The following is a 27,170-nucleotide window of genomic DNA, read 5'->3' on the forward strand; positions in this document are numbered from 1 at the left end:
GTTAATGTCCACTTTCAGGGAAGTACAACAGAATGCAATATGCCAGTTGAATGGAGAGAGGTTGCAAATCTAAGGTAAAGAGTGCTCAATGTGACCCTTTACGTGAATTATGAAATGTTAGTATGTTGTTCCAGCAAGTGATTAGGAAGGCAAATAGTATTTGTGATAGTAGAATATAAAAGCAGAGAAGTTTTACTGCAGCTTTGGTTAAACCATATCTGCAGTGCTGTGTCCAGTTCATTTGCAAAAAAATAACAATTACTTTAGAGGCAGTTCAGAAAAGATTTCCTGGACCCATTCCTGAGGAGCTTACCTTAGGAAGATAAGGGGATCTATATACCCACTGGAGTCTGGGAAAATGAGAGGTGACCCATTTGAAGCATAGAAGGTTTTCAGGGGACTTCATGGTGTGGAGACTCAAAGGTATTTCCTCTTGTGGGGGAGAGAGGGACAAGGATGTGTTGCCTTAAGAGGGAGACCTTTCATTCTTAAATGGAGACGAAATCTCTTCTTTGAGTGTTGTTAACCTATAGAATTCTCTTCCCCAGTAATCAACGAAGGCTGGGGCATTAAGTTTGCTCAAAGTAGAGCTATTCTGATTCTGGATAGACAAGGGACTTGAAATTAATGTAGTAGGAGACTGGAAAGCAGAGCTGACACCACAACCAGATTAGCTGTGATCCCATTGAATGGGGGACCGGCTAGAAGAGTCAAATGGGATATTCTTAAACCCTAATATTCCCAATTGAAAGTTGCACTTATTCTTCAGCCAGAGACTATTTCCCAGGGCAGAAATGGCTAGCACGAGGGGTCATAGTTTTAAGCTGGTTGGTGGAAAGTATAGAGGGGATGTCAGAGGCAGGTTCTTTACGCAGAGAGTTGTGAGAGCATGGAGTGCGTTGCCAGCAGCAGTTGTGGAAGCAAGGTCATTGGGGTCATTTAAGAGACTGCTGGACATGTATATGGTCACAGAAATTTGAGGGTGCATACATGAGGATCAATGGTCGGCACAACATTGTGGGCTGAAGGGCCTGTTCTGTGCTGTACTGTTCTATGTTCTATGTTCTATGTTCACCTGCACATCCACTAATGTGGTATATTGTATCTGCTGTTCCCGATGAGGCCTCCTCTACATCAGGGGAAGCAAGTGGAGGCTTGGAGATCGCTTTGTGGAGCGCCTACACTCTGTTCATGACAAACAACAACACCTCCCAGTCGCGAGCCACTTCAACACCCCCTCCCACTCCTTGGATGACATGTCCATCCCTGGGCCTCCTCCAGTGCCACAACGATGCCACCTGAAGGCTGGAGGAACAGCACCTCATATTCTGCCTGGGAACCCTGCAACCCAATGGTCTCAACGTGGACTTTACAAGCTTCAAAATCTTCCCACCCCCGACCTCATCCAAAGACCAGCCCATCTTGCCCCACCTCCTTGGCCTGAACATCTTTTCTCTCACCTCCACTTTTCTCCACTCCTCTCACCTCACTGACCAATCCCCAAACCTACTTCCTGCCCAGTAGCCTCATCGAGCTGTGGATGTGGTGTATATGGACTTCAGTAAGGCATTTGATAAGGTTCCCCATGGTAGGCTCATTCAGAAGGTCAGGAGGAATGGGATACAGGGGAACTTAGCTGCTTGGATACAGAATTGGCTGGCCAACAGAAGACAGCGAGTGGTAGTAGAAGGAAAATATTCTGCCTGGAAGTCAGTGGTGAGTGGGGTTCCACAGGGCTCTGTCCTTGGGCCTCTACTGTTTGTAATTTTTATTAATGACTTGGATGAGGGGATTGAAGGATGGGTCAGCAAGTTTGCAGATGACACAAAGGTCGGAGGTGTCGTTGACAGTGTAGAGGGCTGTTGTAGGCTGCAGCGGGACATTGACAGGATGCAGAGATGGGCTGAGAGGTGGCAGATGGAGTTCAACCTGGATAAATGCGAGGTGATGCATTTTGGAAGGTCGAATTTGAAAGCTGAGTACAGGATTAAGGATAGGATTCTTGGCAGCGTGGAGGAACAGAGGGATCTTGGTGTGCAGATACATAGATCCCTTAAAATGGCCACCCAAGTGGACAGGGTTGTTAAGAAAGCATATGGTGTTTTGGCTTTCATTAACAGGGGGATTGAGTTTAAGAGTCGTGAGATCTTGTTGCAGCTCTATAAAACTTTGGTTAGACCGCACTTGGAATACTGCGTCCAGTTCTGGGTGCCCTATTATAGGAAAGATGTGGATGCTTTGGAGAGGGTTCAGAGGAGGTTTACCAGGATGCTGCCTGGACTGGAGGGCTTATCTTATGAAGAGAGGTTGACTGAGCTCGGTCTCTTTTCATTGGAGAAAAGGAGGAGGAGAGGGGACCTAATTGAGGTATACAAGATAATGAGAGGCATAGATAGAGTTGATAGCCAGAGACTATTTCCCAGGGCAGAAATGGCTAGCACGAGGGGTCATAGTTTTAAGCTGGTTGGTGGAAAGTATAGAGGGGATGTCAGAGGCAGGTTCTTTACGCAGAGAGTTGTGAGAGCATGGAATGCGTTGCCAGCAGCAGTTGTGGAAGCAAGGTCATTGGGGTCATTTAAGAGACTGCTGGACATGTATATGGTCACAGAAATTTGAGGGTGCATACATGAGGATCAATGGTCGGCACAACATTGTGGGCTGAAGGGCCTGTTCTGTGCTGTACTGTTCTATGTTCTATGTTCTATGTTCTACACAGTGCAGCATTTCTGAGGTACTTTTACCTTCCTGAGCTTGGAGGTTGTTTTTGTTTGTGAAACCACATCACTGTCCTATGCAGGTTAGGTGTGAGCACCACTGTTGTGGCCTAACAAGCACATTGGTGCTGAACACAAGCTAACGATAGTGACACCTTGTTATACTTTGTGTTTGACTTAGGCTATTAGAATTGGTGAGGAGAAAATCACCAGAATATAAACTTATTCATTGTAATATTTAAAAGAAATGAAGTGTTTCAAAGTTGAACTTGGCACAATTTCCAAATGATGGTGAAAGCCATGGGCTTTGATAATCTGATGTGAGTGCAGGTTTGATATGACTACTTTACCAAGAAGGTCGAAGACAACCTAACTTGTGTTCTTGTTTTCAGCACCAATGGAACGGTCATCAACAAATCTAAAGTAGTGAAGAAACAGACTTATCCGTTGCAAAATGGTGATGCCATTTATGTTGTCTACAGGAAGAATGAACCAGATCAGAGTAAGGATAATATTAGATGTATTGTCCATAGTTTGAATTATCTCATTTCCAGTTTGTTTAAATGTGATTGGATTGCAGCCTGTGAAGCAGCCTCAGTCAGAAACCTGCTTCACAATTGGCTGTTACTTTTGGTTTGTTATTGTACTCTGCTAAGTAAGATTTGTTGCTAAGATGTCAGACAGCTTATTCGATAGCTGGTACTGAATTAGCAAAATTTTCCTGTTAAAATTAAATTTCCTATATTGAAAAACTGATGCCTTTGTTTTTTTGATCCCTGCTCCAAGCCCCTTTCTGATTTTTTTTTTTTCATACCTCTCCCTGAGACAAAATCAAAACAGTTTGCAACATTAGTGGGCATATTTGACTCTGAGATGAGCTACTGACTGTATTCATATGCCTTCGCTAAGCTCACTTATTTTTACCTCTAACATTAGTCCACTTGGTCTTGCTCGTCTGCTGCTGAAACCCTTAATCAAGCTTTTTATTCCTTGAGACATGACTATTCCATCGCAATCCTGGCCAGTCTACTAAATTCTGTCCTTTTAAACTCGAAGTCATCCAAAACTCTGTTGCTCTAACTCTTGCCAAGTCCCTTTGACCATTCACCAGTGTTCCCTCTAATTTCCCTCCCAGCTACGTGACATCTAGAACCAGAAGCCAGTGCTGAGATCACAGGCTGATGCCAACCAGTATGCGTGGACATTGGAACTTCTGCAGCTTTGAAGGAGCACTACCTAACCGTGACTCCTGGTCAAGCAAAGTCTTGATTTTAGTATTCTCAGCCTTGCTTACAGATCCTTCCCCGACTTCATCCTTCTCCATCTCTAATCATCGACAACTCCACAATTGTTTGAGTTATCGGAATTCTGCAAATTCTGATCTCTGTACATCCCAATTTTATTTACTTCACCACTGGTGACTGTGCTTTTAGTTACCTTTACCCTAAACCCTGGAATTTCCTCCTTAAACTTTAACTATTATCTTCCTTGCTTTTATCCTTTTCAAATTTATCCAAACCAACCTCTTTGACAAAGTTTGAATTTAGTTTGACCTGAAACCATAAGAAAAGTGAACAGTAGGCCATTTGACCCCCTGAGCCCATTGTAGTATTCCATAAGAACGTGGGCTGATCCAACAATCCTCATACCTGTTTTCCTGCCCTTTCCCTATAACCCCTGAATCCCCTATGGTTCAAGAATCTATCCATCTCTGTTTAAATATACACCAGAACTCTGTCCCTGCAGCTGTCTGTAGCAAAGAGATCCAAAGACTCAACCTTTTTGAGAGAAGAAATTCTGCCCGTCACAGCCTTAAATTGGCAACCCTTTTTATTCTGAGACTGTCTTCTGATCCTAGGTGTAACCTGTCAAGCCCTTTAATAATTCTGTATGTTTCAATGAGGCCACCCTCTCATTGTTCTAAATTCCAATGAGTAGAGCCCCAAACTCATTAACCTTTGTTCATAAGACAATCCCTCCAAATCAGGGGTCATCCTAGTGAACCTTCTCCAAACTGCCTCCAATGAAATAAAATCTTGAAATCAGGGGACTAAAACTATCTCACCAGCACCTTGTATGTTTGCAGTAAGACTTTCCTTTCCTTGATACAATTCTGGCCCTTATTTCAAGGGATTGAAGTAAGACTATAGACCATAAGATATAGAAGCATAAGTCTGCTCTGCCATTCAGACGTGGCTAATATGTTTGTCAATCCCATTATCATTTTTCCCCTTGTAATCCTTGATGCTCTTACCAATCAAGAATCTATTTGTCACTGTTTTAAATACCCTTAATGATTTGTCTCCATAGACCTCTGAAGCAATGAGTTCCACTGATTAACCATTCTGTAAAGAAATTCCTCCTCCTGTCACTGCTAAAAAGCTCTAGGCAGAGTCGTTTGACCCAAAAAGTTAACTTTGATTTCTCTCCACAGATACTGCCAGACCTTCTGAGCTTTTCCAGCAATTTCTGTTTTAGTTTCTAAGTCATCCCTCACTCTGAAGTTGTGCTTTCAGGTTCTAGCCTGTCCTAGAAGTGTAAACGTCATCTCTATGTCCACTCTATCCAGGCCCCCAGAATCCTGTAAGTTTGTCAGATCCCCCCCCCGCCCCCAAATCCTTCTAAATTCCATCAAGTACAGCTCCAGAGTCTTCAACTACAACTTGCATGATGAGCCTTTCATCCCCAGGATCATTTTTGTAAACCTCCTCTGGACTCCCTCCTAGGCCAGGACATCACTCCTTGGATACGGGCCCCAAAACTGCCGACAAAATTCCAATTGTAATTTGACGAGAGCCATATACAAAAATGGCCTCACAAACATTTTGTCATACATATCTGCTCTTGTATTCTAGCTCTCTCCAAAATGAATGCTAACGTTTCATTTGCCAACCTAAATGCCTAACTGCTATTAGCCTTCCTGATTACCTGCTGCACCTGTGTACTAGCTTTCTGTGCTGCGTACACAAGTTTCCCCAAGCCCCTTTGTGTCAAAGCTTTCTGCAGTTTTTCACCACTTTTAAATAATCCTGTTCTGTTGTTTTTATCCAAAATAAACAGCTTCACATTTTTCCATATTATACTTCACTTAACAACATTTTGGCCATTTATTTAATCTATCAATATCTCTGTAAATTGCTTGTATTCCTCTCGCATCCTGCCTTTCGATCTGTTTTTGTCATCCACAAATTTAGCTATAGTCCATTCACTGCTTTCTTCCATGTCATTAACATATGTTGTAAACAGTGGCAGTCCAAACAGTGATCCCTGTGGAATATCCCCCTGGTTACAGGTTGCCAACCTGTTTAAAAAAACCCCTGGGGTCTTTGCCTTTTGATTTGACCTTTTGTAAAGTACCTTGTCAAACACCTAGGTGTCTGAATACAACACATCTACTGGTTCCCCCTGTATCCACTCTGAGATTTCCTTGCAAAACTCTGATAAATAAGTCAGATCATATTTCCCTTTCATGAAGTCATGCTGACTCTTCTTGATTAGATTATGATTTTCTCAATGTTCTGCTAATACCACCTCAATTGATTCTAATATTTTTCCAATGATCGATGCTAGGCCAATTATCCTATTTGTTCCGACCCATCCCATTCCCTTTTTGAATGGGGATGTCACATATTGCACTTTTCCAATCCTCTGGTACTTCTCCAGAATTGAAGTTTTTTTTGGAAAACTACAATCAATGCACCCACAATTTCTGTAGCTACCTCTTTTAAGCTCCTAGAATGCAAGCCATCAGGGTAAGGAGATTTTATCTGCTTTCAGTCCCATTAGTTTGCCTAATACTGCTTCTCTAGTTATGGTACTTAATCCCTTCCCAATATTATTTAGCATTAATGAGATGTTCGAAATATCTTCAAAGGTAGTGACTGATGCAAAATATCTGTTTAACTCTGCCATTTCCTTAGGCCCCTGAGAAAATCAATATGGGAACATGTAGAACTGCATAGTCTAGCTAATCTTCCTGTAAATTACAAGAAATACATCTTACTATTGACAGTGACAATGATTGCTAAGCATTATTTGTTTGTGGCCATTGAGGAAAGACTGATTTGTATTTTTAAAATTTAATTGTGTTGGGTAAACAGCCCAAAACATTACCTTACCTTCTACGATGCCAGTCAATGTTGGGTTCAAATAGCTCCCTTTGTGAGCCAAAATTTCGAGGAAGATTTGTACCTGAGTTTGGCTTTGACACTTGTGCATATGCCATATACTTTTCTTGTAGAAAGTTATTGTAAATGAAGTATTTGAATACCATCAGTCAACTCAAAGGATGTTTTGCAGTTCAGTGTTCTTGCGCTGTATCTTTTGGCTAGGGGTGCTGTGTTAATTTTAAGCAAAAAAAAACACTAGCTTTTTCCATCATCTTCTCTCTCAATTTACTTTCTAGATGTTGCCTATTTGTACAAAGCACTGAATGCCGAAGAGGAAAACATGGAAGAATCAACGGGTAGTTAAGAATTGTTTGTTAGATTTGAATGGAAATAGGATAAGAGATGTGAATTTTCTTTAGTTGTAATAACCTATTATGGAATTAAACATTTTCCTTCATATGAATGAAACAGGTTAGGAGAAGACTCATATGGAGAACAAACACCAGCGTAGAATAGTTTGGTCAAATGGTCTGTTGCTATGCTGTAAGGGTTACAAGATATATTGCAGTGTTGCTTAACGTTAGCTCAACTTGAGAAATTGTAGGTATTTACGTTACAAGTCAGAGTTAAATATTTAGAATTGAGTTTGTTAGAAGTAAATTGGAAAAACCTATTTCACCTGGCAACTGAAAGGCATATCTGTAAAATGTTCACCAAATAACAAAAGATTTGTGACTATTTAAGCCCCAACAAGGTTCAAGGGTCATGGAAAACTTGAAGTGATGAAAATGTCAAAAAATGTCCAAGTAAGTGAAAAATCATGGAAATTTGTAAAGACAGGGGAGGGACATTTTGAACAACAGACAGAATTCCAAACTTTTTCTATGGTCCACCAGCATCAGTGCACACAGAGGTACCAATTGGTTACTTTGCCTCATATGCCAGAAATCCAGGTCAGTTTTAGGTTTTCCCTTTCTGCAAATTTTCCCATCAGATTAGCTGCTTTGGACACTACTCTCTAGCAGCAGTAAGTGGCAGAGTAGTATGTGCTACTCCGTTCCCCTCTTTCTGTTTTTTTCCCTTTTGCCTTACTCAAGGAATGCCACTTTTGATGAGTGTCAGGCTGCAAGTTTTTGTTCTTGTGGAGGCCCAGGTCTCAGTGTAGGCTTTCTTCAGAGCCTGAGCTCTGTAAACAGATAAGCTGGAACAGGATTAAGCACCTGATGGAGGAGAAGGTATCTAAAATATTGTTGCAGGTCTATAGTCAAGACCCATTTTCTCTGATCCTTTGCATTAGACCTATTTTCTTTTTAAATAAAATCTGTATAGATCTGTTATGGTAAAGGCATGGAATTTTATTTTCCTAAAAGGTTGCAGAAAACAGTCAAGAAAGTTGGCACGGCGTTGATCAGAATCTATGATAGGAGGGGAAGTGGATAAATATTTGAAAAATTGAGAAATTAAAAGTACGCTAAAATTGGCTGAGTTAGTCTGTTGATCAACTCTTTCAGAGGGCAAGTACAGGGGTGATGGCTGCCTTCTGTGCTGTAACATTCTGGGATTTCTCCTATTTTGTTTATATATCTTCACAGTTTGTAAAGTTACATGTAGTTAGTACTCCATAAACAAGAAGGCTTTTTAGTGTGGGATGAATTGACTTAATGTCAGTCTGAAAATGAATTACCATGTACTTACAAATAATTTTTGTGTACAGGATCCTCTTGCAGTATGGTTGAGCAGGTTATTAAAGAAACCTCAAGCTTGGGCAGCAACAACGACCAAGCAGCAGTTATTCCCCCACTTTGTTCAAAACAAGTTGAACACCCTTCCCGAGAGGAACCACAGCCATGCACATCTTACTACGATCCATTCTGTACCTCTGGAGCAAACTCCGACACTGATCAGCCTAATGCTTCCATTGTGGAGCCATGCACTTCCTCAACAGGACCTGTGCCCACTACTGCTAGATCTTCAATGTTTGCACATGGACCTAATTGTTTACCAACGTTTTGGACTTCATGTTCAAAGCTGCCTAATCCTGCTTTATCACCTTCAAGGATTCAAGTGAATATGGAAAACACATCAGGACCTGAAGCCCCAAAGTCATCTGATCCAGGTCCTTTGGAAAAAGAAGACCTGGAACCAACCAAAAAGAAACGCAAAATGGGCAAGTGTTTATTTTGCAACTTCGATTGTTAGGATTTGGATTTTATTTCCTGAGTTGACTAATATAGCCAAATGACGCGACGTGACCCCAAAACCTCTTTAAGACAGCTTTTCCCCATTCCATGAATCTATCCAGGCCTCTGTCTGAGTGAAAAAGGAAATTTTAGATAGTGTTTCAACTTCCAGTTGCTTTCCTAATACGCCACAAATCATGGATATTAATGAAGATTGTGGTACCTGTTTCCAGAGCAGCACAGTCTACCCGAAGAGGGGGTGGATAAGGAATTGTCCTACATTGAAGACTTGGAAGAAAAATACGATGGGTGCACCAGTTTCAGTTCCAATCATTTTTCAATTTTTGTGGGCCCATTGTTTGTGCACTAATATATAGAATCATACACAGCAGAAGGCCCTTTGGTTGATGGTGCCTGTCCTGGACCTTTTTCTATTCCTATGGCAATATATCAATTATTCATTTCCAGCATTTACTTACTTTTTAAGTTCAAAGATTAGTTTCTGTTTTTGTTTGTGCAATTTTTTTTAATGAGAAATTTGTATCTGCTATAAAACACTTTTATCTTATGATATTTTTGATAGAGACTTGCAGAGTTCCAGATCCATTGCTACTCAATGAGGGTCAAAGTTCAAACATTACAAATGAGGATCAAGTGACCCCTGAAGGAAAGCAGCCAGATAAAATGGAGGAAACACTCACCTGTATCATCTGTCAAGACTTGTTGCATGATTGTGTCAGGTACATTAAGATATGAACGCTTTACACACAGTCTTCTATATGGAATGAGCTAAGTTATTTACACTTGATTACTTTGCTTTGAAACTAAGCAGATGTCTTATTAACAGGTACCTACAGGACCAGATGTATACTGCTTGATCAAATATTCTGGTTCATAGAATCCCTACTGTATGGAAGCAGGCCTTTTGGCCCACCAGTCTCCAACACAGACTGACTCCCCCTTCCACCCACCCCCACCCTGTAACCCTGCAATTCTCATGGCTAATCCCCCTAGCCAGCATATCCCTGGGCACTACAGGCAATTTAGTATGGCCAATCCACCTAACCTGCACATGTTTCAACTGTGGGAGGAAACTGGAGCACCCTGAGGAAACCCACACAGACACAGGGAGAATGTGCAAACTTCACATTGATTCCTGCCTCAGCGACTTAGGTCCCTGGTGCTGTGCGGCAGCAGTGCTCACCACTGAGCCACCGTGCTGTTGATCAAGCGGTCCACATTATTGATGGCAGAGCACACACTGGTAGAAACGTATTATAGGAGGTATACACATCACTGTCATCCTTCATTTACAACAAAATTCACTTAAACAATATTGCAACTTTCCCTTAAATAAAACTTAGCAGCAGAGAGGCATCTCGCTCACAATCTTAACTGACTACTCTGACATTGTGGAGGTAGTGATAATACCGTAATATGTATAGAGATATATAATAAAGTGTGAAGCTGGATGAACACAGCAGGCCAAGCAGCATCTCAGGAGCACAAAATCTGACGTTTCGGGCCTAGACCCTTCATCAGAGATGGGGATGGGGTGAGGGTTCTGGAATAAATAGGGAGAGGGGGGGGAGGCAGACTGAAGATGGAGAGAAAAGAAGATAGGTAGAGAGGAGAGTATAGGTGGGGAGGTAGGGAGGGGATAGGTCAGTCCAGGGAAGACGGACAGGTCAAGGAGGTGGGATGAGGTTAGTAGGTAGGAAATGGATGTGTGGCTTGAGGTGGGAGGAAGGGTTGGGTGAGAGGAAGAACAGGTTAGGGAGGCAGAGACAGGCTGGGCTGGTTTTGGGATGCAGTGGGGGAATGGGATAAGCTGGGCTGGTTTTGGGATGCGGTGGGGGAAGGGGAGATTTTGAAGCTGGTGAAGTCCACACATTGATACCATTGGGCTGCAGGGTTCCCAAGCGGAATATGAGTTGCTGTTCCTGCAACCTTCGGGTGGCATCATTGTGGCACTGCAGGAGGCCCATGATGGACGTGTCATCTAAAGAATGGGAGGGGGAGTGGAAATGGTTCATGACTGGGAGGTGCAGTGTTTATCGCGAACCGAGCGGAGGTGTTCTGCAAAGCGGTCCCCGAGCCTCCGCTTGGTTTCCCCACTGTATCGGCGTCGCCTCTTGCTCCCCAGAGGAGCTCGAACAGCACATCCACTTCACCAACACCTTCCACCCAACCACAAGTTCACCTGGGCCATCTCCAACACATCCCTCACCTTCCTGGACCTCTCAGTCTCCATCCCAGGCAACCAGCTTTTCCATTTCAAGCCCACCAAATCCCACAGCTACCTAGAATACACCTCCTCCCACCCACCCTCCTGCCAAAATTCCAACCCCTATTCCCAATTCCTCTGCCTCCGCTGCATCTGCTCCCAGGATGAGGCATTCCACTCCCGCACATCCCAGATGTCCAAGTTCTTCAAGGACCGCAACTCTCCCCACTGCCCCCCCCTCCCCCCTCCCCCAAGTGATCGAGAACGCCCTTGACCGAGTCTCCCGCATTTCCCGCAACACGTCCCTCACACCCTGTCCCCACTACAACCGCCCTAAGAGGATCCCCCTCGTTCTCACACACCACCCCACCAACCTCCGGATACAACGCATCATCCTCTGACACTTCTGCCATCTACAATCCGACCCCACCACCCAAGACATTTTTCCATCCCCACCCTTGTCTGCCTTCCGGAGAGACCACTCTCTCCATGACTCCCTTGTTCGCTCCACACTGCCCTCCAACCCCACCACACCTGGCACCTTCCCCTGCAACTGCAGGAAGTGCTACACTTGGCCCCCACACCTCCTCCCTCACCCTCATCCCAGGCCCCAAGATGACTTTCCATATTAAGCAGAGGTTCACCTGCACATCTGCTAATGTGGAATATTGTATCCATTGTACCTGGTGTGGCTTCCTCTACATTGGGGAAACCAGGCGGAGGCTTGGAGACCGCTTTGCAGAACACCTCCGCTCGGTTCGCAATAAACAACTGCACCTCCCAGTCGCGAACCATTTCAACTCCCCCTCCCATTCTTTAGATGGCATGTCCATCATGGGCCTCCTGCAGTGCCACAATGATGCCACCCGAAGGTTGCAGGAACAGCAACTCATATTCCACTTGGGAACCCTGCAGCCCAATGGTATCAATGTGTGGACTTCACCAGCTTCTCAATCTCCCCTTCCCCCACCGCATCCCAAAACCAGCGCAGCTCATCCCATTTCCCCCCACTGCATCCCAAAACCAGCCCAGCCTGTCTCTGCCTCCCTAACCTGTTCTTCCTCTCACCCATCCCTTCCTCCCACCTCAAGCCACACCTCCATTTCCGACCTACTAACCTCATCCCACCACCTTGACCTGTCCGTCTTCCCTGGACTGACCTATCCCCTCCTTACCTCCCCACCTATACTGTCCTCTCCACCTATCTTCTTTTCTCTCCATCTTCAGTCCGCCTCCCCCTCTCTCCCTATTTATTCCAGAACCCTCTCCCCATCCCCCTCTCTGATGAAGGGTCTAGGCCCAAAATGTCAGCTTTTGTGCTCCTGAGATGCTGTGTGGCCTGCTGTGTTCATCCAGCTTCACACTTTATTACCTTGGATTCTCCAACATCTGCAGTTCCCATTATCTCTAGAGATATATAATTGCTGGTTTATCAAGAATGCCAGTTGAAACAGAGTTTGTTTTAGTAGGAGTTTGTTTAAATTGTGCTCAAGGCTGCAGCATTACAATATTTTGAATAGTCTCTCTCTGGTGGCAACTGAGACCCAGATGTAGTCTCTAAATGTGGACTTTGTGGGTGGCAATGTAAAAATGGCAGAAAAATATTAGCTGCTGAATTAACAACATTGCTACCAAGAATAGTGTGTTTGGGTTATGATCAGCAGCGATCAATGAGAGTTATTGATCATTATGGTGTAGAAATGTTTTGACCAACCTGTTCAGATGTGTCGCTAACAGCTCTGAAGCAGGTTAGACTTGAACGAGCTTCCTGACTCAGAGGTAGGAGTACTCCCACTGCATTACAAGAGCTTTGCATTCTAGCATGTGTTTGCTTGGTAATTTTTGTAAATGTATTGTTTCAGCGATGGTAACTCTGAAAAATGAGTAAGTGGTTAACCTTGATCTTTCAGCACAAGGTGTCGAAGCTTAATCCAACAAAAAACCCAAAATGTCTAATTTCATCTTTCTTCTACCCTCCCCTGACCTTGTTCAGCCTTCAGCCATGTATGCATTCATTCTGTGCGGCATGTTACTCGGGCTGGATGGAGCGTTCGTCACTTTGCCCAACTTGCCGTTGTCCTGTTGAACGCATCAGCAAGAACCACATGGTGAATAATCTGGTGGAGGCTTATCTATTGCAACATCCAGGCAAGTAATTGCTGTGTTAAATTCATGTGCACAGATTTGTTTGTGTTAGAATATATATCACATATTCCAAGTGTTTGATATTATGTGATTTGGAGGAGAGCGAGAGGAATCTTGGACATGAATTACAGCTTTCAGCTTTAAAATATGTGGAAAGCAAAATTGTAAATTCATTCTTACCTTGCTTTTGGTTATTAGTCACTGATATTGGTAGTTGCTTGAATTTTCTCAGTGCATGAATTAAGACTGCAGAAGTTTTTTAAAAGGACCTCTATCTTGTTGGAACTTGTATTTCATGTAGGAATTCTGTTGCCAAGTCAGAAATGGCTGTGTGTAAATTCATGCTGTTTCATTTTGACTAACCAACAGGTCAAAATGGATGTGAGAAGCAAGATTGTTTCCAATTTGGTTCCTTTTGTTGAATTTTGCAGAACATTGTCAACTTCACAGATGTAACTTTCTATTACTGGATTGGAATGTAATTCTGAGAAAGATGTAAATTGTCAGTAGGAAATAATGCAACAAAGAAGAAGAAATACAATTTTAAGATGTCAGAGTGGAAAATGTTATCTTGTCAGAAAAGATGCTAAGTCTGCAAATTTCTTAACAGAATTCGGTAAACTTGTTGTCCCAGTCATATTTCTTGCTTGACTTACCGGAAAATTTCTTTGCTTGTCCGAGTGGAAAGAGGAAAAGAAAATATTGGACCACAAGACACCTGTCAAAACTGTGCTAGATTATGATACTGGTGTGGTGATTTATTTTGGCCACATTTGTGTATGAATTACTATTTCAGAGAAGTGTCGTAGTGGAGATGAACTGCAAAGCATGGATGCCCGAAATAAAATCACACATGACATGTTACAGCCTAAGATTAAGCGGTCATTCTCCGATGAAGAGGTCAGCTCCGAGGATTTTCTGGAACTGTCTGATGTTGATAGTGAATCTTCTGATTTTAGGTGAGTTTTTGAAAGATCTGCTGTTGTGTGCTCAAAGGAAATGTATGAGGAGCAAATGATCCCTTATAATAGGGTATAATTGTTGATTAGTATTCATGCTGAAGTCTAAGGATTCCTAAAACAAGCAAATTAATTGGAGCAGTGACGAAACAGCAGTGAGTGTCCTGCTTTGTAATGAATTATTGGCCCTTTACAAAGTGGTGGGCATCCTTGGAAAATACAGCCTGAAAATTCAGTATTCACAGTTGAGCAGATGTTCTTGCAAAATACGCAGACATAATTCAGGCCATGCTCTTGTAATGCTTCAGCTGTTGTGTTGCATATATACACCTTTTGTAGTGAATAATGGAGGGAAAAACCTATGGTTCCCTTCCTATCTTTTCTTGAAGCTGTTGCTACTTTGGTTTCCAGGTTTGACAGTACTGGTTATATGCTGTGTAAGCTATCCTAAAATGTGTTATCAGAATTTGGAGGGCCAAGCAGTGATTTGATTGAGCATCTTTTTAGGGTTTTGAAATAAAATTATAGGGTTGATAGTGAAAAGCCTTTTCTGTTGATGGGATGAGTCTCTGACAAAAGCACGTAAGCTCAAATTCAGTCAGGTCATCAGGGGATAGGTTAGCAAACTCTTCTTCACTCAGTGGCAAAGTGTGGAGCAGACTTTCACAAAAAGCAGTAGATGTTTGCTCAATTCATTGTAAATCTCTGATTTTGCTGCCAACAGAATAAGAGGATACAGAGCAAAATGGGTGAATGGAGCTCAGAGCTATCAAGGAGTCATGATATGGTGAAACAAGCTTGAGGGGCTGAATGATTGATTCTCCTGTTTCATTGCAAGCATTGGCAATGGGTGTCATCAGGCCAATTTAGTCATGGGAGCACTGTGCCAAGGATTGATTCTGTTCCTGCCCTAAATGTTCAAAGTGCATTATGTAACTGATAATCAATGATGAGGTGTGGTGTCACTGAATATCCGTGAGTAAGGGGACTCTCAGGATGGTATATTTTCTTTTCATCTACACTCCCCTATATCCAGGGCACTGAAGCGAGTTATTTTTTTGCAGATTTGTGTCTCGGTCAAGATCCACTAATTTGCTATAGACTAAGGAGTCCTGGGGCCAGTGGCTCAGCTGCTTAATGAGCAAATTTAATAAGATATTTGCATTATATAGTACCTTGCACACACTTGGAATGTCGCAAAACTCCAGGATAATTTGTTACAGTGTAAATGTTGGTCAGGATGCGGCGACAAACTCTCCTGCTCTTTATTTAGTGCCATAAATCTTTTTTACTTTTTCCTGAACCAAATGCAATTTTAACATGTCGTCTGAAGGGCATGTGATTGAACAGCAATATCTCAGTGCAACACCAGAAGATCAGCCTCTCTGTTCTCTGCAATGGGGCTCAAACTTTCTGGCTAGGATTCCAAATTGGTACCAACTGACAATTTGAATAAAATTACTTGAGGTACTACTTCGGTTTGTTTAGTGTGTGATGGATCAGCTTTTTAATGGAGAAAAAAGACATGAAATGTGAGTATGCGGAATGAGAAATGGAGATATAAATACAAAGAGAACTGATTTCTGATTTGATTAATTGATTATTATAAATTGCTTCTCCATTTATTTTCGTGGTGCTCCTTAAGAGTTGCACAAACTCTACAGTAGAATTTAAATATACTTTGTTATCTCTCCATGGTTGACTGCATTTCATATTTCTATGTATTTTCAGTCAGCCGCATATTCTATGCAGGCAGTGTCCTGGATATCGGTCTGATAGCAATCAGCCTACTTTCTTGCCAGGTTTCAGAATGACTACTGATGCCCCATCAACTTCCTCCAACATCCCTGTTGGTAAGTGCCTGTTAACCATAACTGACAATACTGCAATTAGTTACATATCTCTAAGCACAGCTTTGAATTGCTTGCTTAACTACACAGTTTAATTTTATATTCACTGGGGATGTGGGTGTCATTTATTGTCCATCCCTAGCTGCACATGAGAGGGTAGTGGTGAGCTGCCTTCCTGAACTGCTACAGTTGACATGCTGTAGGTTGACCTACAATACCTTGAAGAAATTTCAATATTTTGACCCAGCGGCAGTGAAGGAATGGCAATATATTTAAGAGTCAGGATAGTGAGTGGCTTGTAGGAGAATTTGCAGCAGGTGGTGACCCCCTGTATCTGGTGCCCATGTCCTTTCAAATGGAAGTAGTTCTGGGTTTGGAAGATGCTGTCTAAGGATCTTTTGGTGAATTTCTGCAGTGCATCTTGCAGACAGTATGTACTGCTGCTAAGCATCAGTGGTGGAGGGAGTGGATGCTTGAGGATGCAATGGCAATCAAGCAGGCTGCTTTTATCCTGGATAGTGTCAAGCTTCTTGAGCATTGTTGGAGCTGCACTCATCCAGGCAAGTAGGGAGTATTCCATCATGGCCCTGACTTGTGCTGTTGTAAATGGTGGGCAGGCTTTGGGGAGTCAGGAGGTGAGTTACTCGTCGTAGTGTTCCCCGGCTTTGATCTGGTCTTGTAGCCCCTGTATTTAGGTGGATGAGCTTCTGGTCAATGGTAACTCCAAGGATGTTGATAGTGGGTATAACACCACTGGATGTCAAGAGGTGGTGCTTGGATTGTCTCTTATTGGAAATGGTCATTGCCTGGTATGTGTATGGTGTGAATGTTAGCATTGTTTGAATTCAAGTGGATGAGATGTAATGGTTAATGTTTTGTCTTTTTATAATTTCCAGTTCAGTGTGTTTGTTAATTAACTTGACCTGTAGATGCAAAAATGTGGAAGATTAGACTGAAGATGAAGAAGAAAGATGTAGGATATACTAATGGGGTGACGTGGAGTAGGGCAAAATGAGGCTTATGTGAGGTCTAAACAGGAGTATGGAGAATTTGATTGAAATTATCTGTTTCTGCTGCACGTTTGACATAGTGTTTCCTTAGAGTGACCGGCAATGAATTTACTACTCAACTGATCTTGTAACACAAATCAATTGGCTAGAAAACATGGGAGAGAAAGTCAGCTGTCTGTTGGCAGCTGAAGAACAAATTCAAAAGTGCCAGAAATCTAAACAGAGGAGAAATCTGTAAAAATATGTGAAAGGAGAGGACAGAACCTGATTGTGTTTGGTGAGCCAAATTTGGCAGTGTGTGTCATGGCATGAAGATTTTGTGACTGATTCACAGTATTCCCGTCTGTAATTTGTACCAGTTTAATCATCAGAGTGTAAAAGTCAACATTTTAAAAGACCAGAGAATACAGAGCAAGCTGTCTCAATGGGAAGTGTGATCTTTGTTTGGACAACTGGTATACATATGAATACAGATTTGCATCATAGGATGCATGAATCAGAATGAGAGAAAATTTATATTTAGAATGTTTTCAAAAAGTTTCTAAAAAGCAGTGCACGAGTAAGAGATGAGACAAAGGTCATAACGTGAGTGGAACTGAATGCTAAACTAGTTAAGTGACCCAACATTTAGACCCCTAATTTATCTTAAGGACTGTATTTTTGAAGATCTTAATGCACATCAGCAACAGGACTTGGATTTTGCAATGATTAGATTATAAGTTATTTAACTTTTGATATTTTAGTTTTTTTTAATACTTTTTTACCTGTCATTTGCTCTGAGTAGCTGCCCAATTCTGATTTAACATTAAATCAAAGCCACAGCCAAAACTAGTTGTACTGACATGTCAGATGTGATAAAGTCATGAAGATAACATTGCAGGAGGAACCCATTTACTCCCTCCTGCCCATACCTATGTGCCTCGTTTAATCTTGTTTCATAGCATCCTTTTAGAACAAAGAAAATTACAGCGCAGGAACAGGCCCTTCGGCTCTCCAAGCCTGCGCTGATCAAGATCCTCTGTCTAACCTGTCTTCTATTTCTAAGGGGTCTGTGTCCATTTGTTCCCCGCCCATCCATGTACCTGTCCAAATATATCTTAAAAGATGCTAACGTGTCTGCGTCTACCACTTCCGCTGGCAACGTGCTCCAGGCACTCACCACCCTCTGTGTAAAGAACTTTCCACGCATATCTCCCTTAAACTTTCCTCCTCTCACTTTGAACTCATGACCCCTAGTAATTGAGTCCCCCACTCTGGGGAGGAAAAAAGCTTCTTGCTATCCAACCTGTCTATACCCCTCATGATTTTGTAGATCTCAATCAAGTCCCCCCTCAATCTCTGTCTTTCTAATGAAAATAATCATAATCTACTCAACCTCTCTTCATAGCTAGCACCCTCCATACCAGGCAGCATCCTGGTGAACCTCCTCTGCACCCTCTCCAAAGCATCCACATCCTTTTTGTAATGTGGCGACCAGAACTGTACGCAGTACTCTAAATGCGGCTGAACAAAAGCCTTATACAACTGTAACATGACCTGCCAACTCTTGTACTCAGTACCCCATCCGATGAAGGGAAGCATGCCATATACCTTCATGACCACCCTATTAACCTGCGTTGCCACTTTCAGGGAACAATGGATCTGAACACCCAGATCTCTCTGTTCATCAATTTTCCCTAGGACTTTTCCATTTACTGTATAGTTCACCCTTGAATTAGATCTTCCAAAATGCATCACCTCGCATTTGCCCGGATTGAACTCCATCTGCTATTTATCTGCCCAGCTCTCCAGTCTGTCTATATTCTGCTGTAATCTCTGACAGTCCCCTTCACTATCTGCTACTCCACCAATCTTAGTGTCATCTGCAAACTTGCTGATCAGAACACCTACACCTTCCTCCAAATCATTTACATATATCACAAACAACAGTGGTCCCAGCACAGATCCCTGTGGCACACCACTGGTCACAGGTCTCCAATTTGAGAAACTCCCTTCTACTAGTACTCTCTGTCTCCTGTTGCCTAGCCAGTTTTTTATCCATCTAGCTAGCATACCCTGGACCCCTTGTGACTTCACTTTCTCCATCAGCCTGCCATGGGGAACCTTATCAAATGCCTTACTGAAGTCCATGTATATGACATCTACAGCCTTTCCCTCATCAATCAACTTTGTCACATCCTCAAAGAATTCTGTTAAGTTGGTAAGACATGAAAAATCCCTGCACAAAACCTTGTTGCCTATCACTGATAAGCCCATTTTCTTCCAAATGGGAATAGATCCTATCCCTCAGTATCTTCACCAGCTGACGTCAGGCTCACCGGTCGACAATTACCTGAATTATCCTTGCTACACTTTTTAAACAAGGGGACAACATTAGCAAGTCTCCAGTCCTCCGGGACCATGTCTAAGGATGCTGCAAAGATATCTGTTAAGGCCCCAGCTATTTCCTCTCTCTCTTCCCTCAATAACCTGGGATAGATCCCATCTGGACCAGGGGACTTGTCCACCTTAATGTCTTTTTAAAATGTTAATCATTTGTGATCATTTTACATAACTGTTGAGAGTTGCAAAAATGTAGATCCTAAATAATATTTAAACAGAATTCTAGATTGACTTGACTTGACCTGATATATACCTATAAATTAATTAACTTTCTCTAACATTGTTATTACTTGTGAATGAACAAACTGATTTAAATACAATCACTATTTTGCTTTGTACGTTAACTGTGAACAATGGCTGCTCAGATGACAGAATGATTACTCTTTTGACCTTGTACTAGTTAATGAAATCAGATTCTCATTTATGTTTTAGATACTTTTGTATTCAGCAGTGAACTCATTTTTCTGATCTCTGCCTGTGAATTACTTTGTCCATGTCCAAAACTTGTTAACTGTATCTTTGTCTTTGTGAAAAAATAATTTTTTAAGCTGTCCAGGAGTACACCTGCCCTGCTCGAGGTCTTCACTTGATTTGCACTTGCTGTTTTCAGCCTATGCCTGACCGGAGAGCAGAGCATGAGCAGAACCCGACAATTACACCTCAGCAATGTAAGTGGCCATCTTGCAGAATTCTAAAGTTTTTTTTTAATGAATTGCCTGGCTGTTTTGAAAAAAAGGTTATAGGACCTCACTCACTGATACCTTTGGCTCAGCTCCCTTTTCAATAGAGTTCCAGGTCTTGTTAAGGGTCCATAAGACTAAGAAATAGGAAAAGGGAACAGGTAGCTTGGCCCCAGGAGCCTGCTCCTCCATTCAGTAGGTTGATATGAATGACTGACGTGGCATTCTTCAAGTCTACTTTCCTGCCCTTTTCCTGTAACCTGTGCTTCCGCTACTGATCAAGAATTCCTTCATCTCAACCTTAAATATACGCAAGGACTATACTACTATAGCTGTCTGTGGCTAGAGGCTCCACAGACACGCAAACCTCAGAAGACATTCCTCCTCATCTCAGTCTTAAATTGGCACCGCTTTATTCTGAGACTGTGCCTTCTGGTCTTAGACTCTCCCATGAGAGGAAATACCGTCTCAGCATTTATGTTGTCAATCCAATATTTTTCAATTAGATCACCTCTCATTCTTCTGGCCACCAATAAGTAGAATCTTTGTTCAGACAATGTCTCCATGCCAGGAAGCATCCCAGTGAATCTTCTCTGAACTGCCTCGAATGAAATGATATTTTTCCTTAAAAAGGAGACCAAAACTGCTCACAGTATTCTAGATATGATCTCACCAGCAATAGGTCCTAGGACTTGAGCACAAACAAGGTCTTCAGTTGGTCTGAATCTTTCATTCAAAGTTGTATTTTTAATGATGTGGTTAGTGTACTCCAACTTGTGTAAACCTTTTCCCTGATCTGGACGTGTATTGTGTTTTCACACTGGAATGGAATTGTTTAAGCTTGTTTGGTCTTCATTGATCCAGTGACCAATGTCATGTTATATCATAGGTCATTTGAAACCAAACAATTCCTGACTGGGTAACAAAGTGTGAAGTTGGATGAACACAGCAAGCCAAGTAGCATCTCGGGACCACAAAAGCTGACGTTTCGGGCCCAGACCCTCCTTCAGTTCATCCAGCTCCACACTTTGTTATCTCGGATTCTCCAGCATCTGCAGTTCCCATTATCTCTGATCACAATTCTTGACTGGGTGTTCATTTACAGATAACTTAATATTAACAGTAAAGCAAGGGGAAAACAAAAAGGTAAAGTTTGGTCACAGTGATGTAGCATTTTCTTATGGAATCATAGAACAATGCAATATAAAAGAAGCCAATGTGTCTGTTGAAAATCTCTTTTACAAAGCTAACCAGTTACCCCTGATCTTTCCCCATAATCCTACAATTTTTTTTTACTCTTCAAATTTCTAACCAGTTCAATTTTGCAATTTGTTATAGGATCTACGTCATTTTAAGGCAGCAAATTCCTGAACGTTCCTCATCAGCTTGCTACTTTTTTGCTAAACGTGATTATTTTTAAAAGGGTAGTAAAAGGATAAATCTAACTCATTTTACGTTGTAACTTTGTTATAACGGAAGCTTACATCTAAAGTGTACAATGCATTCATTTCCCACTTAAAAAATTCAAAACTGTGATCTCTAACAGTGAGAAAAGAAACAGATCAGCCTATGGTTTTAAAACCATAGGTCCTGTTCAACACTAGAATGTTATTTTGTGTAGAAGTTTACGGTGAAATCTGTTTTCAAAGCAAATGAGCCTTGCTTCATGGAACTGCCTCAGCCTAAACAAATGCTCTGTTCAGCCTTTCATATCACTGTTAACCTATAATAACATAATAGACAAGTAATTCTGAAAATGTGTCCTTCGTTCCAGGCACGATTTGTTTGCGGCCTTTCTGCCACATGTACTGGGGCTGCACTCGAGTGGGATGCTCTGGCTGCTTGGCAAGATTTTGTGGTAGATACATTTTCTTTCTTGCATTTTAAGAAAGTCCTTTTAGTACAGTACAAAGATGAGACAGTAAAGTGGGTTAGTCTTTTTAGACTGATGATATAGGAACACTTGGTCCTCGGCTAACAGTTTAACATCATTGTGTCACTAAATTCTGCAGTTCTGACACAGTATTTTTGACTGGTGACTTGTCGATTTTGTTTTTTTCCCCAGTGTTATTGTCAGGACTGTAGAATTTTGATGTGTCTAACCATGATTGTCTGAGAGTTTTCTCCAATCTCTGGGAGGATGACTGTCTTTTTCATTTGCATTTCCAGTGAATTTGGAAATGGCTGATCAGTCCAGTGTGTAATCTTCTAGATTTGCCACATATGTGGCAAGTTGTGCTTAAGGGTTGAGTAGATAAGTTGTTTGGAAGTTTTTCCACCTCCTCCAATGCCTCAAATTTGCCCCTGTGCATCTTCCTGATAAAGTTTGTCTTTTGTGCCTTCTCAAATGAGCCACTTTCACCTTAGCCAGTCAGGATCTTAATGATAATGGGAACTGCAGATGCTGGAGAATCCAAGATAACAAAGTGTGAAGCTGGATGAACACAGCAGGCCCAGCAGCATCTTGGCCTGCTGTGTTCATCCAGCTTCACACTTTGTTATCAGGGTCTTCATGAATCTGCTTGTATTTTTAAATAAACCTAAATGCTGAAGAAACTGTAAGTCTGGTGGTATTTGAGAAGAGAAGAACAGAATTAATGTTTCGTGTCCAGTCTGACTCCTCTTCAGTTACGTTTTTCTCACTACTGATGCTGCCAGATCTGTTTCTGTGGCACTTCATGGTTTTTATTTCAGATTTCCAGCATTTGCAATATTTTGTTTTTATTTGAATCTACTTGTAACATTGACCACATCTGGGATCCTTTAAGTAGTTACATAAAATGTTTCCCCTGGCCTCCTAGGGATTTCCTGCTATAACCAAGCCCCAAGCCCAGCAATTTGTTCTGATAACAAAGGGTTCTGAGTTCTGAGGAAAGGTCACCGGACCTGAAACGTTAACTCTGTTTTTACCTTCACAGATGCTGCCAGAACTGTGAGCTTTTCCAGCAACTTAGATTTCATTTCTGGTTCACAGCAACTGCAGTTCTTCTGTGTTTTTCATTTTGTTTTGAGAGTCTGGTATCATGCATACCATAATGTGTCCCATCTAGTGGAACTAGTTTTGAGTGAATAGTGCCTCAGAGCTGAGCATGTTAGCTTGGAAAGGATGCTTAAGTTGCCTTTCTTGCCTTCGTATTTGAAAGGTTTTGCAAAGGCATTGCTTCCCCCAGCTTTGAGATGTTGGTAATCCTAGCTTTTGAAGTGTATAGGAGCACAGGAATTGCTGCAGCTTGATAAACCATGTCTTTAATCTCAGGTTTGAGATCCAGCACTCAACATACTCATCTCAGTCAACAAAAGACTGAGCAAACACATTGGAGCCTATGGTGAATTTCTTAGTTTGTGTTTGTCTCTATCAAGAGGAGTCTCCCAACATTTGGAAAAACCATTCACATTTTCTGGAATCTCACCACTGGTCTTAATTCTTGTTGGATGGCAAGGATGCTTTACCATGGGAGCTTATTGGAAGATGTCCTTAGTTTCCTGAGTGTTCAATGAAAAAAGATATTTTTCACACGCTTTGACAGAGGAGCTAATGATCTGGAACTTACTTTCTGATTGAATGCAAGTATCATTTGAAAACTGTAATGATGACTGAGGTTGAAGTGGTTTTTGGTTGTGGATATCCATGCTGACAAATGGAACATTTTCTTTTCCCAATTTCTAAACCTCTTGGATATTTTCAGTACAACAGAGCCATTTGGCCCATATTTCCACGCCAACATTTTTGATAGAACAAAATGGAACTAGAATCACTGTCTTGTTCATTTTGATAACCTGTGACCATAGTTATTTTTTAAAAATGAATCTGATGCAAGGCCACTCTAATTTGAGGGGCAACCCTATGTGAATATATTGTTCAGTATTTTGATCTATAACTGAACTTAGAGTTTCAAACTGATTGTGTGTAATATTTGTGACAGATGTAAATTTTGGAGAGAAATGTTTGGATGGAATAATAAACAACAACAGCTATGAATCCGATATCCTGAAGGTAAGGTCCCCTCCATAAACAAGCTTCAATTTTTTGAATGCATTCAATTTCTAGGCCTGAATTTGGTTAACCCTGGAGTGCATATTCTCCATGCTCCAGTTAGGCAGATTGACTGACTGCTGTTTCGCATCCTTTTTATTGCTGATATTGTGGAGAGGTGTTAAAGTGTGACCTGGAGTGACTCTGATATTTCCTGTTCAGTTAGGCAAAATAATGGGTCTATGTTATTAGGGATTCTTAATGCAAAGAACTACTGTATGATCTACATCGTAATTTTGGTGATAATATTGAAATCATGAAGAAGGTTAGGTATACCTACATCTGAAGGCAATTCAGAGGCAGTTATTGTTTGAAACTAAGTGGAACAGAGTTTTGTGCATTGCATGATCTCTCTCAACTATTCAGAGAAACAGCAGAAAATGTGTTTTAGGCGTTAGTCAAGAAAAGATTTTGGTCGGCCAGGGAACACTTCCAACAGGTCTGTGGGATCTTTAAATTTCCTCAGTTGGATTTGAATCCATCAGACCCAAGTGGTGAGACTGATACCAAATGGGCTAAGCTGTGAGTTCAGTTAGCAGAACATTGGCTTTTTTTGATATGTCATTGCATTCAAGATTTTCTCCTGAGAATGCCAATCCTACCTGAGAGAACAGGCAGGTTAGCTCTCCTGGGCCTTCTGTGCTGCTCTATGTCTATATCCCCTCAATGGTGTAAACCTGACTGATCACATTGACTGCCCTTGTGGGCTGTCCAAACAAACCCACCTATTTTTGTTTTTTTCAAATGTACAAAACCCAGCTTAACTTTCCTTTTAAAGAATTCGACAGTCAGTTAGTGCAGGAGGGTCAGAGCATCCCTTCAACAGATTTAACTTGTATTAATCTAATAGGTGTTACTTAACACCTTTTGAACTCGCATCATGAAATCACAGTTTCACCTTTTTAAAAAATTACTGTCTTGTCTGGTAATCTGTGCTGAACAATCAAAAGTGAAATCTCAGACTTCATGCATTTTCAGAGCAAAATAAGTTGAGAACTGAACGCTCCAAACTTGCAGTATATTCATGATTGGCATTGCCTTTCAGAATTACCTTTCATCAAAGGGCCTTACTTGGAAAGATATGCTGCAAGAATGTCTTTTAGCGCTTCAGAGAGAAAAGTTTGTTCTTACAGGTATGTGCAATTGTAATTGAAATATTAATGGGATATTGTAAACAAAAACTTTAAAGAAGGACTTGAATTTTAGTGGCATCTTTCATGACCTCAGGAAATCCCAGAATGCAAATACTTTGCAGGAAATGAAATGCTTAAAATGTAACCACTGTTATAATTTAGGAACTAGAACAGCCAATTTTCATGTGGTGAGATCCAACAAAAAATAGTAGTGGCATAATGACTGGGTAATCTATTTTATTGATGTTGATTGAGGGATAGTGAAGTGCCTTAATTGGTCTGTTACAATCTGATCGAAACAAATACAGGGAGACACATGCACTTTGATATAATGAAGATTTGTTAGCTTTAATTATTTAATATATATATTAAAAATGAATTATTAGCTTAGTGATTTGCTTAAAGCACTTAGACATATTCAAAACAAATGAATCACATATTAGAGCACCTTGTAACAGCTAGCACTAGGAGCTCAGTATTAATTACCACAGCACCAGTTGTGAACCCAGTCCAACAATGAAGTACGGTATTAATAGTATATGGGATTTGTTGTTATGTGCTATATTGCCTGTCTTGAGTTATTCCCAAGCAAGTCCAGGTGTTCCTGGAAAACACTGTTTCCACACAAGGCCACCTTGCAAGACAACCTGTTCTCGTACTTTTCTATTCTCTGTCAAATGCTTATTGTTGTCCAGTTAGCCTTAATAATTGGTTTTAATGTTATTTCTGGTATCATACACTACGCATGGTTATTGGCCAGGAACTTGAGCAACTTCCCTTGCTATTCGATATGTGCAACAGTACCTTGTGCTTCCATCTGATAAACTGAGGTTTGCTCTGTCCTAACATCTCATCTGATAGTGTAATCATACTGAACAGATGAGCTTTAACCTTTTGGTCCATTCTTGACACTCAACGATAATGCAATTTTGCAGTGATATTACTTGGAGTAAGTGACCACAGCAACATTTAAATTGGATCTATTTTAATATTGGAATGCATGTTTTTCTTTGACTTTTTCAACAGTACTTTACCGTCTGAATGGCAGTCATATGTATTAGATAAAAGAGCAAACTTGATCCTTGTGTTTGATCCGTGTGGTGGGTGGTGATTACAATAGGTGGAAATTTCCAGTGAAAGGAAAATGTGGTAATAGCTCCTGCTTTGATATTGCCCAGTCTTTAATAAATTGGAATAATTTTTAATTGTACAAGCTTATTAGAAAACATGGATTTAATTCCATCAAGGACTATTGTGTTGCTTTTACCTCTTTTTAAAACAGATTATCATGTCACAACAAATGTTGTCCTGTGCTACTGCTGTGGACTGCATAACTTCCGTGAGCTGGCTTATCAGTACAGGCAGAATATTCCTGCCTCAGAACTTCCAGGTTAGTCTTATTAAATAACTGGTCAGCAGTTTTTGAGAAATTGGTCACTGTGTTTGTTCTCACTCATCCTCAGGATATCTCAAGGGACTGGAGGAACAATAGAAACAATGAAGTTGAGCCACCGTGGTCATATGAGCAAGATTAAGAAGATGACCATTGTTACAATGGAAGGAAGGTCATCAATAAATGAACAAACATCTCTCCATAAATGAATTAATTTTGTTCATCTGTTCCAAAAATCTGATTCTTAAGCATCTTTAGGAACTGTGTGGCAAATCAGACAAAATTTTTCGAAGTAAATTCTCTTTCAAGATGGAATTGATTTTCATCCACATTTCTTAAAACATGAATCCTATTT

The 27,170-nt window shown here is 41.3% G+C and overlaps 1 protein-coding gene across 4 annotated transcripts in view; it reads left to right on the top strand.

Annotated features, from left to right (window-relative positions):
• chfr (checkpoint with forkhead and ring finger domains, E3 ubiquitin protein ligase) overlaps positions 1–27,170 on the top strand; it is a 61,097-nt gene that overhangs the window by 14,893 nt on the left and 19,034 nt on the right. For 2 of the 4 annotated variants that reach the window (XM_048555759.2, XM_048555758.2), the window contains exons 3-14: positions 3,107–3,216; positions 7,120–7,179; positions 8,538–8,990; positions 9,587–9,743; positions 13,224–13,378; positions 14,172–14,334; positions 16,066–16,187; positions 20,125–20,244; positions 22,031–22,114; positions 24,180–24,250; positions 25,335–25,422; positions 26,705–26,812. In XM_048555759.2, the coding sequence (XP_048411716.1) occupies positions 3,107–3,216; positions 7,120–7,179; positions 8,538–8,990; positions 9,587–9,743; positions 13,224–13,378; positions 14,172–14,334; positions 16,066–16,187; positions 20,125–20,244; positions 22,031–22,114; positions 24,180–24,250; positions 25,335–25,422; positions 26,705–26,812 (1,691 nt within the window). Of the gene's footprint in view, positions 1–3,106; positions 3,217–7,119; positions 7,180–8,537; positions 8,991–9,586; positions 9,744–13,223; positions 13,379–14,171; positions 14,335–16,065; positions 16,188–20,124; positions 20,245–22,030; positions 22,115–23,512; positions 24,124–24,179; positions 24,251–25,334; positions 25,423–26,704; positions 26,813–27,170 lie in introns of those variants that run through there. The other 2 variants (XM_048555760.2, XM_048555761.2) reach the window with 2 other exon arrangements.

The sequence above is a fragment of the Stegostoma tigrinum genome, chromosome 26, assembly GCF_030684315.1.
Source record: "Stegostoma tigrinum isolate sSteTig4 chromosome 26, sSteTig4.hap1, whole genome shotgun sequence".
Classification (NCBI taxonomy): Eukaryota; Metazoa; Chordata; class Chondrichthyes; order Orectolobiformes; family Stegostomatidae; genus Stegostoma; species Stegostoma tigrinum.